At 48.9% G+C, this 11,762-nt stretch overlaps 1 protein-coding gene across 1 annotated transcript in view; it reads left to right on the forward strand.

Moving 5' to 3' along the window:
- Nucleotides 1–4,841: 4,841 nt before the first annotated feature.
- The window catches only part of Exosc2 (exosome component 2), an 11,558-nt gene continuing 4,637 nt past the window's right edge, over nucleotides 4,842–11,762 (forward strand). The window contains exons 1-7 of the mRNA XM_050155216.1: nucleotides 4,842–4,972; nucleotides 6,332–6,433; nucleotides 8,681–8,726; nucleotides 8,844–8,933; nucleotides 9,967–10,032; nucleotides 10,745–10,854; nucleotides 11,429–11,552. Of these exons, the coding sequence (XP_050011173.1) occupies nucleotides 4,851–4,972; nucleotides 6,332–6,433; nucleotides 8,681–8,726; nucleotides 8,844–8,933; nucleotides 9,967–10,032; nucleotides 10,745–10,854; nucleotides 11,429–11,552 (660 nt within the window). The 5' untranslated portion in view covers nucleotides 4,842–4,850. The remainder of the gene's footprint in view (nucleotides 4,973–6,331; nucleotides 6,434–8,680; nucleotides 8,727–8,843; nucleotides 8,934–9,966; nucleotides 10,033–10,744; nucleotides 10,855–11,428; nucleotides 11,553–11,762) is intronic.

The raw sequence follows: 11,762 nt of genomic DNA on the forward strand, positions 1-11,762 counted from the left end.
CTGAACCAATAAAAAATAAAAAGTTCTGGGTTTTGGACCATTGTCAGAAGAAGTCTGTTTCTGATAAGGGAAGATTGCAACAAGCAAACAAGAAAATTCAGTGTCAGGAAATAAAACAGGATCAGTGTTAAAAGAGGACTGGAGGGTTTATCCGGGCGAGGAAGATGGGAGCACGGTCTCCAGGAGGATATACACATGGGTGAGAAGCACGCCACGCGAGAGGAAGGTCCACGCAGAACAAGCCCACATCAAATTGATCTTGAGCTAGCAATGGGTGGTGGCGTTCATGGAACCAAGGAAGGCCAGAGTGTCTGAGAATATAGAGGAGATGGAGGATGAGACAGAAGGGGCTGAGCTGACACAGCTGGATTTTATTGTTGGTGTCAAGGGAGGCTACCCAAAGTGTTAATCAGGAGGAGGACTTAAATTGATCTGGGTTTTTTTTTTTTTTGAGACAGGGTTTCTCTGTGTAGCTCTGGCTGTCCTGGAACTCGCTCTGTAGACCAGGCTGGCCTCAAACTCACAGAGATCCACCTGCCTCTGCCTCCCAAGTGCTGGGATTAAAGGTGTGCACCATTAATGCCCAGTTGATCTGGTTTTTAAAAGCTCCTTTTGCTGTTGTGTGTAGTTTGGGTAGTGTGTGTGTGTACGTGTGTGTGTGTGTGTGTGTGTGTGTGTGTGTGTGTGTTGGGAACTGACTCTTGGCAAAATGCTTGCTGCACAAGCATGAAGACCTGAGTTCAGATCCCCAGCACCCACATAAGAAGAGGTGTGTGGTGGGAAGTTCCTGTAACTCCAGTGCTGTAGAAGGAACTGACTGCAGTGATGCACTCTGAGTTGGCAGGACAGGAAGGCAGGGGAAACTGGGAACACTGGAGGGAAAAGAGCCCCTCCCATGGGAATCTGGTTGAAGCCTCTTGTCAACAGAGAAGGAGGAATTCCAGGACAGTAGCATCTGTTTCAGACCTTCCTCCCTTCCCAGCTATAAGCCTGCAGTTTTCTAGGACTCTCACCAGAAATTCCTCTTCTAGGGCAGGGTTATGCCCTATGTCTGCTGTGTAATCCCAGTGGCTTCTGATTCTCCTTAGCAGGTCATGATTTCATCCAAAGCATCTTCGGAGCCATTCTAGAGTTTTACTTATCAAAAGAGAAAAAAAGGGAGGGAGGGAGATTTCCTAGCAACCATTTGGCGTGTAACTTGAAAGCCACAAAAATGGTACAGTACACATGGCTAATGCTAAACAAACAAATCTTGATTCTACCTTGAGGGGCTCATGCCCACACCTGGGTATGTCTTACTTTCTGAGCTCATCTCTTTCTCCTAACAACCCTTGTTAGGGTGCTTAAAAGTCTTTATTAAAATGACTTAATAAAATCTTCAATTCCGTTTCACACTGAGTAGTTCTGAAATTATTTTCTGTGTCAAAGCTACAAACCCTTGCCTGGCCTAAGTCAAGCATCCTAAAAGATTAAGGCAGTCCTCAGGCTGCTGAGGTGAGAGTGTGGAGCTGGGTCTGTCTCCTTACTGCTGTCTTAAAAAACAAAATCAGGTGGAGAACAACAGAGGACAACACCTGATGCTGACTTGTGACCTCTGTGCAGATGTACCTGCACACATACGTGCACATACAAACATCTAAACACAAACACACTAAATATAGCAGACCTGAGCTGCCGCTGAAATCACAGACTCTGGGCTGCACTTTTGCTGATGAGATGGAGGGGCACTGGCTTTGAGGCCTGACAACAGCATGATCCCGGGACCGGGTGGCCGAGGGCGAGGACCTACTCTTGCAGGTCGTCCTGGGTGTATGCGAACACACACAAAAGTAAGTTGTCAGATAAATGCAAACTAAAATAAAAACAAAAACAAGTAAAGCTTACTTAGTCCGTATGCTTGATAAGCCCACAACACCAGATATGCGGTTGTTTTCAGGGGCCCACTGGACCCCTTGCTGTTGAAAGGGTAGGTGTGGAGCAGAGAGAGCAGCTGGCTGGAAATTTAATGTCTTGAACGCTAGTCCCAGCTCTAGCTTTGTTTTGGGGACTCAGTGTCTCCAGGCAATCTTTGGAAATAGCATGACCTCTTCCTAGATGAGCTGACTGAAGAGTAAGCAGCATGCTTGTGGGGGAGCACTCATCTAGTGCAGTGAGCACTCAGCTAAGGCAGTGAGCACTCAGTTAGGGCAGTGAGCACTCATCTAGGGCAGTGAGCACTCAGTACAGGGCAGTGAGCACTCAGCTAGGGCAGTGAGCACTCAGTACAGGGCAGTGAGCACTCAGCTAGGGCAGTGAGCACTCTGCTAAGGCAGTGAACACTCAGCTAGGGCCAGTGAACACTCAGCACAGGGCCAGTGAGCACTCAGTACAGGGCAGTGAGCACTCAGCCAGGGCAGTGAGCACTCAGTACAGGGCAGTGAGCACTCAGCCAGGGCAGTGAGCACTCAGCTAGGCCAGTGAGCACTCAGCTAAGCCCATGAGGACTCAGCAGAGAATCAGAGAGCACCTGGAAGATGTTTCGTTAATGGTGAGGGATCTGGGGACAAATGGGTAGCAGATAGAATTGAATGAGGCTTGCTGACTTTGTTGTGTGAATTCTAATCCTTCTTGGGCCTCAATTTCTGTCTCTATAATTAGGTATCCATGATTTTGTCTCATTGCCACAGTCTCTATGCCTGTGAGTGCTGAGAGGAGCAGAGGTAAGTCGATGTCTTTCCCTGAAGGATCAGTTGGACCAGTGTTTTGGTCTGGGGATGCTTCCCTAGGCCTTGCAGCTTGGGTTGGGATGTCTTAAAGGACACCATCGCCCTCTTATGGCCACAGCTGACTCAACAGCTGGACTCTAGCTGGCTCCCTCCAGGAGGGGAGAAAGTGTAACTGGCTGCTGGGTGACTGTGTCATTGACTTCCTGGCAGGGTTGGCTTTCTTGATAAATGTAGTTGTGAGCATTGGTTAGGGTATAAACAATTGGCCAGGTGGGTCTTCAGGAGAGAGGACCAGATTAAGTTTAATTTTCTTTAGGGTCCCCATTCGAGTGGAGAACTATTTTGCTGACTCTGTGAGGTTGAAATTCAATGTGCATAGTGGTGCAAGTTTTTAATCCCAGCAGAGGCAGCTCTCTGTGCGTTCAAGGCCAGCTTGGTTTACCTGCGAGTTTAGGCTAGGTAGGGCTACAAAGAGCCTACAAAGACTTTGTCTCAAAACAAACAAAATACAAACAAACAAACAGAAGACAGAGACAAATTCAGTGAGTTTCAAACCTGGCAGAGCCAGGGGAAAGGGGATTAGTGAACAGTGGGGAAAAGGGTCCAGGGAAATGTCTCCGTTAAATAGGAGGCTCAGATAAAGCCACAGGAGACATAGGTCCTATCTTCCCATCATTACTGAACAGCATCCAAGAGCTCTCAGTCTGTGTAAGTATAAACACAGATCTGTGTTGTGTGCACACATGGCCTCCCTACCAAATGCACTTGCCTTGCCACATGTGGCTGGCTTTTATAACAGCCATCTCTCAAAAGAAACACTCTCACTCACTCACTCAGAAGAGGTCCTTACTAAAGCACAGTGAGAGCCACAGGGGCAATAGGCAAGGACCCAAACCAGCACCTATGGGGCAGCTCTGATATAGAATACAAAGTCTACCAGGAATAGTATTCAAAGGGTTCTACCTTCCGCACACATGATGGTTTCTGTAAATCCTGCCTCCAGTCCTGGTCTTTAGCCTATAAAATACTAGATTAGAGTGGTTTAGAGTTAGATGGAAAAACTCAAGGCCCATTTCTCAATCTCTAGACTTGGCCAACAATAAATAGAATGGTGTATATGGGATAGTTTGAGCAAAAACTCATAATACTACAGTTTGGCATGATGGTTCACACCTGCAATCCCAGCACGTGGGAGGTGGTGGCTAAGGAGTTCAAGGACATCCTGGGTTACACAGCCAGTTTGAGATCATCCTGAGCTACAGGAGACCCCGCAGACAACAACAACAACAACAACAACAAATAAAACCTAGGGCTGGAGAGATGGTTCAGTGGTTAAGAGCACTGCTTGCATTTCAGATTTCAGAGGACCTAGTGTTGATTCCCAGCATCCACATGTCCTTCAAAAACTTATGTAGCTACAGTTTTGGGGGAATCTGACACACTTTTTTGGCCTCTGTGGGCACTAGATACTCAAGTAGTGCAAAAGCATACATACAGGCAAAACTCTTTTTTTTTTTTGTTTTGTTTTGTTTTTTTGAGACAGGGTTTCTCTGTGGCTTTGGAGCCTGTCCTGGAACTAGCTCTTGTAGACCAGGCTGGCCTCAAACTCACAGAGATCCACCTGCCTCTGCCTCCCGAGTGCTGGGATTAAAGGCCTGCACCACCACTGCCTGGCCCAGGCAAAACTCTTATACTCATAAAACAACAAACCAATCAGAATCAAAAACAACCACCAGCCACCAACAAAAACACAACCTATTCAAATTTGTGTGTCCCACCCAGCTTTTGGGAGGAAGGGGCAGGAAGATCAGTTCAGCAGGGTTATCTGCGACTACACAGAGTTTGAGGCCAGCCATGCCACACACACGGCACGTTTCTCAAAAACAAAAACAAATCCAGCATTCCAACACCAAACCAAATCAACATCATACTCCATGACAACGTGAGAATTCATTATTCCACAGGCGCTTCCTTGCCAATAGTAAATATGGCATCTCGGCGCCCTCCTCTCTCCCTCAGTTTGATAGTTGCCAATAGTCAACATGGCCGCCACACCATGCATTCCTATTGGTTGCTGCTCTGGAGGTGGGCGGGAGTTTTTGCGTTGAGAGTAGAGCTACGCCTGCGTAAGTCATTGGCGCCAAGATGGCGATGGAAATGAGGCTTCCAAAGGCTCGCAAACCTCTCAGTGAGAGCCTGGGCCGCGACTCTAAGAAACATTTGGTGGTACCGGGGGATACGATCACCACGGACACAGGATTCATGCGGTACGTGAGGATTTGGGGGGCCCAAGACCTCAGGAGGCGGCTGCATAGCTCTCTGCACGTGGCCTATTGCCCCGGAACCCAGGCCTCCTGTCCTCTTGTATCTAAGTTACCGAAGTATCTGGGCACATCCTAGCATCCACATTAGCCTCCTCCTTTCCGAGCCTTGTGCTTCTGACTCCCTTAATCTTGGGTGACCCTGTCTCAGCCCAAGTCCCTTCTTTGACCTATGGTACCTGAAACTTTTGGGTCCTCAGCCTGAAACAAGTTTTGGAGCCTTCGTTGGGAGGGAGAACTGGGGAGGGCTGGAAGCAGGACCATCCTTACAGCACTCTGAAGGGACAGTGGGCATTGCTGGCTTGGTCACCTCCCTCAGTGTCTCCTCAGCGAGAAGCCCTGTTTTGAAGCAGTGATTTGGGGTGGAGGTGGGTTTAAGCCAACATACCGTGCTAGTATGCACCCAAGTATGCAAACTTAACTTGTAAAGGCAGGCATCTTATGGCAGTTTGGGCAGGCCGTGGAGCCGGACAGCTGCCGTCGTTATTGTTAACGATATTGCTAAGGTCGGTATCCTCACCCTGAAGACAGCGGTGGCAACAGTAATCGGTAAGGTAGCGAGGGTTATGTGAACTGAAGAGAAGGACAGAAAAGCAAAGTCCACCATCGTGTTACCACCAAGGGTGATTCTGTGTTCCGTAGCCAGGCCCTCCCTCTTGCGTTGCTCTGTCTCTGTCTCTCTGTGTCTCTCTGTCTCTCTGAGACAGGGTCTCACTATAATAACACTGGCTGTTCTGTACCACTGTGTAGACCACTCTGGCCTGAAGCTCAGATCCCCCTGCTTCTGGCTCCCAAGTTCTGGGCTCAAAGATGTGGTTACCACACCAGGTTTTTTCATTTTTTGGTATGAATGAGGTTAAAGCGTTTATAGCATTGCCTCTAAGCTAAAGGTTATGGGATGGTAGAACCCTTAGGGTTCATTTCTTCGTACTTTCAACATAGCCTTTGTGGTTGGGGTACATGAGTGCAAACCTGTGCCCTGGTAGAGTTTACACTCTAGCAAGGAGACTTAAGCAGGCACGGCCATCAGAAAACTATAACTGCAGTGGCTGTGGGCCAGCAGGGTTGGAGGAGCAGCTGAGGCAGCAGTGGGGAGGGCTCCTGTGTTGTCTGGGATACTGGAGGTAGGTTGTTGGAAAGTGGCATCTGAGCTGACCTCTTTAGGATGAAAGAGATGGTCCATGTGGCTCTCTGAGGAGCGTGCATCGGGCTCAGGGTAGGGGGAGCCTATTATGTTCTTCCAGATGGAAGAGGTCACCTCCAGTGTAACATGGCTTCTTTTCTTTGTGGTCTGTCCTTCAACAGGGGCCATGGAACATACATGGGGGAAGAGAAGCTCATTGCGTCTGTGGCCGGCTCCGTGGAGAGGGTGAACAAGCTGATCTGTGTGAAAGCCTTGAAAACCAGGTGAGGACAGAGGAGTGGATCTCTTTCTTGGAGCATCTGGGCTGTACGCAGGTCTCTTCATCTTCCCACAATCCACAGTCTGTCCTGTTAAAGGCTGCTATGTTGCATTCAGCTGCCAACTTGACACAAATCTAGAGTTACCTGGTAAGCAGGAACCTAAACTGAAGAATTGACACTATCAGATTAGCCTGTGGGCATGTTTTATGGGAGAGTCCAGTCTGTCCCTGGGCAGGTGGGCCTGGGGTGTGTAAGAATGCTGGTTGAGGGCTGGGTATCACTGCACGCTGTTTGTAATCCCAGCACTTGGGGAGGCAGAGGCAGGCAACTCTCGGTGAGTTCCAGGACAGCTAGGGCCATTCTGAGAGACCCTGTCTAAGAGATGGGAGTGGGAGCAAGGATATGGACATACTGGCTGAGCTTGAGCCTGGGAAGCAAGCCAGCGAGCAGTGTTCCTCCATGGGCTCTGCTTCCGTTCTGCCCTCCAGGTTCCGGCTTTGGCATTCCCTGATGATGGAGTGTTACCTGTAAGCCAGGCAAACCCTCTCCTTCCCGGATTGCTTTTGGTTGTAGTGTTGATCACAGCAACAGGGAGCAAACTAGCACACCATGAAAGGCAGTGAGAGCTTTGGAGGTTCCCTCTGCAGAGTGGAGAAAATAGCCGTCTCAGGATTTTCATTAGAACTCAGTGACATGCTGCATGTAGAGTACTTAACACAGGGCCAAGTACCTAAGAGCAGCCCATAAAAGTTAGTCCAGAAGGGGAGCCAGTATGGCTGGAACCGAGTGGTCAAAGAAGAGACCAGGGGCTGAGCTGGCCAGGTGGTCACCCTGCCCAGCAGGGATGGGGAGTGTTTGGGCTTCATGTTGTGTGACCTGGGAAGCCCTCAGAAGGGACTGGACAGAAGAAAGCTGTGATCTGGCCTCCGTCTTAATCAGCTTGCTGTAGCTGCTGTGGGGACATTGAAGGGGACAGGGAGCTAGACTAGGGAACTGTACTTACCTAACAAAATAACGAAGTTACGGCAGCTCACACAAGGGTAGCAGCAAGCACTGGGGAGCAGTGTACTCTGTGTACTTTGTTTTTGTGTACTGAGTGTCTTTATGTGAAAGGGTGTTGGACTTTGGGGTTTTCTCTGTAGGAACGTTGCTCACTTGCAGTAACTGATGTGTTAAGGATAGTTAACAGAGGGGAAGCGGGTGGCAAGCACACTAACTTGGGGGTGAATGGAGAGAACAGTTCGCTCTGGAAAAAGGGAAGCAGCTGCAGGTAGTCTTCACTTTGGATTTGTTGCTTTTAGAAGTGTCCATGATGCTTTTAATCCCAGCACTCAAGGAGGCAGAAACGAGCAGATCTCTGAGTTTGAGGCCAGCCTGGTCTACAGCGTGAGTTCCAGGACAGGCTCCAGTGCTACATAGATAAACCTTGTCTTGAAAAACAAAACAAAACAAAACAAACAAAAAAAGCCAGAAGAAGTACTTATGAGCCAGTTGTGCGGCTATTGATATTGGATAGCTCTGTGACCCCACCCCCTAGGAGCTGGGAGTGTGGATGTGTCCCAGCCTTTCACCATTAACACTCAGTGAGCTCACTGTCAGTGAGGGAGCTGTGAGTGGACAGAGACCAGTCTAATGCCTGGGCTTTCGCAAAGAACACTTCCCCCTTGGGATCAGGGTAAGGGACCTGCAAAGGGCCGGCTCCGAGCAGGCAGCAGGGAGATGGCAGTTCGAGCCCCCATGGATGGAGACCTGTTTCCGTCTCCTTTCTCCTCCAGTGCTCTGTTCACAGGCAAGTACTCCATGTTTTTAACTTGTCACATAATCAAAGTTAGGACTGCAATCTAAAGCAATGGTTTGCAATGAGCAATTTCTTTTTTTTAAAGACTTATTTTTTAATTATGTATACAGGGTTCTTCCTGCGTGTATCCCTTCAAGCCAGAAGAGGGCGCCAGATCTCATTACAGATGGTTGTGAGTCGCCATGTGGTTGCTGGGAATTGAACTCAGGACCTCTGGAAGAGCAGACAGTGCTCTTAACCTCTGAGCCATCTCTCCAGCCCCAATGAGCAGTTTCTTTAAGGATAGCTAATGAAGCATACACAGAGAGATTTGGAAGGCCCCAGGTCTAAACACTGGTTACACCTGTTTGCCAGATATGCTTAACGAAGCCCCGACTGTTGACTCAGTCTCAGACAGTGCTTGGTCTGGTCAGCCTGCTGGCTACTGGGTAACCTTTTGCTTTCTCTTGCAGGTACAATGGAGAAGTAGGAGACATTGTAGTGGGGAGAATCACAGAGGTAAAGTCGCTGTTTACAGAGTGAAGCAGGCTGGTGGCTCAGGGATGGGACCGCCATTCTGTGAAATGCTGAGTGAAAACAGTGCCCCTGAGATGCTGCCCTACGTTGTCCTTACAGGTTCAACAGAAGAGGTGGAAGGTGGAAACAAATTCTAGGCTGGATTCCGTCTTGCTCCTCTCGTCCATGAACCTGCCTGGAGGGGAGCTGGTAAGTGCTTGCCTGCCCTGGCACTGTCCAGGTAGCTGTAGGGCTCTTGCTCCATCACAGAACTCTGCTTACACTGTTGCTGTTCGTCACAGAGTCAGCTACTGAAGGGGAAAATAGGCTTTTCTCCTGGCCTCGCAACATAGGCAGCAACTAGTGTGTGGTAAAACCAGAAACACGTGTGGAGTGCACTCCCAAGACAGAGCTAGGGAGCGAGAGTCCTGAACCTTGGTGCTGATTTCCTGTCTTGGTGCATTGGCATTGCACAGTGAAGATGTTCATGAAGGAATCGCCTCAGCTTCCTTTCTTTTATTTTTTTGCGGGGACAGAAGGTTAGGGTTGAGGCAGAGTTTCTCTGTATAGTCCTGACTGTCTTAAAACTCACTATGTAGACCAGGCTGGCCTGGAACTCACAGAGATCCACCTGCCTCTGCTTTATAGTGCTGAGATTAAAGGCCTATGCCACTAAGCCCCATTTGTGCTTAGTTTTCAATAACTTGAGTGACACTTGGTTATCCCAGTGACAGCTTTTTGTCCATATCATGGTTCAGTTCTAGCATATTTCGGAGAGGCTTCCTGAACTGGGTCCCATGGAGGGTCCAGAATAAAGGAGACACAACTGAGTCCCTTGGAGAGCTTCTAGATGAGTGGAGGGTGGGAGATAACTGAGCCATGTGGTGGCAGGAGAATGAAGAAACATGGGGAGTCGTTGTTCACAGGAGGGTCCTGTGAGGTTGGGGGTGCTGAGGTGACGGAAGGATACATGCACAGACACGGCCTGATGGAAGTGTGGTGGGTGAGCAGGGGACCAGGCTCAGTGAGCTGGAGAGAGTCTGGGTGTTAGCTCAGGAGGATCCCTCCTGGGAGAGCTAGTATCATCTCCCTTATTCTTTGGCGGCTCAAGAGGTCTTGTCACAGTCCTTCACATTAGGACACCGTGGTGGGTGTCACAGGTCTCAAGCAAAAGACCTCAGTGGAAAGAGCGCTTCCTGAGAGTGAGGCTTGTGTCATGTGCTCGTTTTCCTGTGTGTTTCAGAGGAGAAGATCTGCAGAGGATGAGCTGGCCATGAGAGGCTTCTTACAGGAAGGAGACCTCATCAGTGTATCCTGCCCTATAGGGCTGCAAGCATGACCAAAGGTCTGAGTTCTGGGTCAGGTGTCCAGGGCCCCGTGGCAGCTTTGCTCTTTCTCCTTAGCTCAGAACAATACCCGGGGTGTAAGCTAGACAGGCATAATTGTCTTTCCTTTGTTTTTAAGAAGGATAGTCCAAGCTGGCTTGGAACTCACTGTATATCCCAGGCTAGCCTCAGACATGGTATTGCTGTCTCTGCTTCCTGAATACTGAGATTTTAGGCATAGGCCATCATTGCTGGCTTAGCTCCAAATTTCCTTTTTTATCTTAAAAAATATTTTATTACATTTATTTATTTATGTGTGCAATCAAATCACTGCTATTCTGTGCATGTGGGGGTCAGAGGACAACTTGCAGGAGTTGATTCTCTTTTTCTTCCATGTGGGTCTGGGGGTGGAACTCAGATTGTCAGGCTGGATGCCAAGTATCTTTACCCGCTAAGCCATCTCCCCAGCCCTCAAGTTTTCTAAACAATATGAACATTTAGCCCAGAGAATAGAAAAGATTGTATCAAGATATTCTTGCCCAACCAAGGGGAGAGGTGAGGTCATAGTGATGTCCCTAGGGTCATGTAAGATAAGCAGGGTGGCCTCTTGGGAATGGAAGGGCAAGCTGGATGCAGGCAGTGACACAAGAGTGGGTTGTCGCCAAGGCTACTGTTGTTCCTTCATCACCTGGGCAGGCAGAGGTCCAGGCAGTGTTCTCGGATGGAGCTGTTTCTCTGCACACAAGGAGCCTGAAATATGGAAAGGTAAGTCAGGCTTGGGAGGCTTTCAAGTCTAAATCCCCATAGCTCCTTGGCATGACTGACCTAAAGACCTGGTGGTTAGCTGGGTCTGGTGTAGGGGGCCTGTAATCCCAGCCCCCTGGAAGCTGAAGTAGAATTACAAACTGGACTCCATAGTGAGATAACCTCTCTATACAACCCCCATCTTAAAACAACAAAAAGCAACAACACAGAATCCAGTTGGTTAGGACTGCTGGCTGCTGGCTGTGCTGACAGAGCCTGGTGGGAGAGGGAGTTTCTGCTACCTTTGGCAGGGCAAAGGGTGATTGATGTCCTGAGTCCTTTTCTTCCTGACGAGCCTGTTCTGGTAGATCCCCCACCCCCTTGGATTGGGGCTGTGAGGATCTGCTCCCTCTGGGAGATGCTCAGCCTGGTATTGAAAGGCTGGCTGCATGTCTGCAGAACTATGTCCGCATGGTGGGTATTACTGTTGGCGAAGATGGATTTCTCATCTGAGCCTCTAAATGAAATTTGCCTGCTTCTGTGAGGTTCCATTATTGAGGTCATTTATTTTAAAGACAACATGCTTCCTAGGACACATTAGGGTGTAGTTATTTCTTGGCTTTTTATTTCTGAGAGCAACAAAAGAGCTGTGTCCTTTAATGAAATGGCAGCTGTCACCATGTTCTTGAACATGTACTTGAAGGAGGAAGAGGTGTTGTGTGTGCTGACCTCCACAGCCTGTTACTGTAAACACTTCGTGGTATGTGGACCTAGAGCTGACCAGTCAAAACCAGGCTTGGGTTTGCCAACCCAATGAACCACCTCTCATGGGTGGCATGGGAATTTGATCTGAACTAGGGTCATGGAATGGACCTGTTATGTGGCCAGCGGGAGGTTCCTCATTGGCTCTGCACACCTGCTCTGGCTTAGAAGGCAAAGGGAAGTGACACAGTATTGATGGCCACTTTCT

The sequence above is a fragment of the Alexandromys fortis genome, unplaced genomic scaffold (assembly GCF_014885135.2).
Source record: "Alexandromys fortis isolate MF-2015 unplaced genomic scaffold, M_Fortis_MF-2015_v1.1 scaffold_72, whole genome shotgun sequence".
NCBI classification, from domain to species: Eukaryota; Metazoa; Chordata; class Mammalia; order Rodentia; family Cricetidae; genus Alexandromys; species Alexandromys fortis.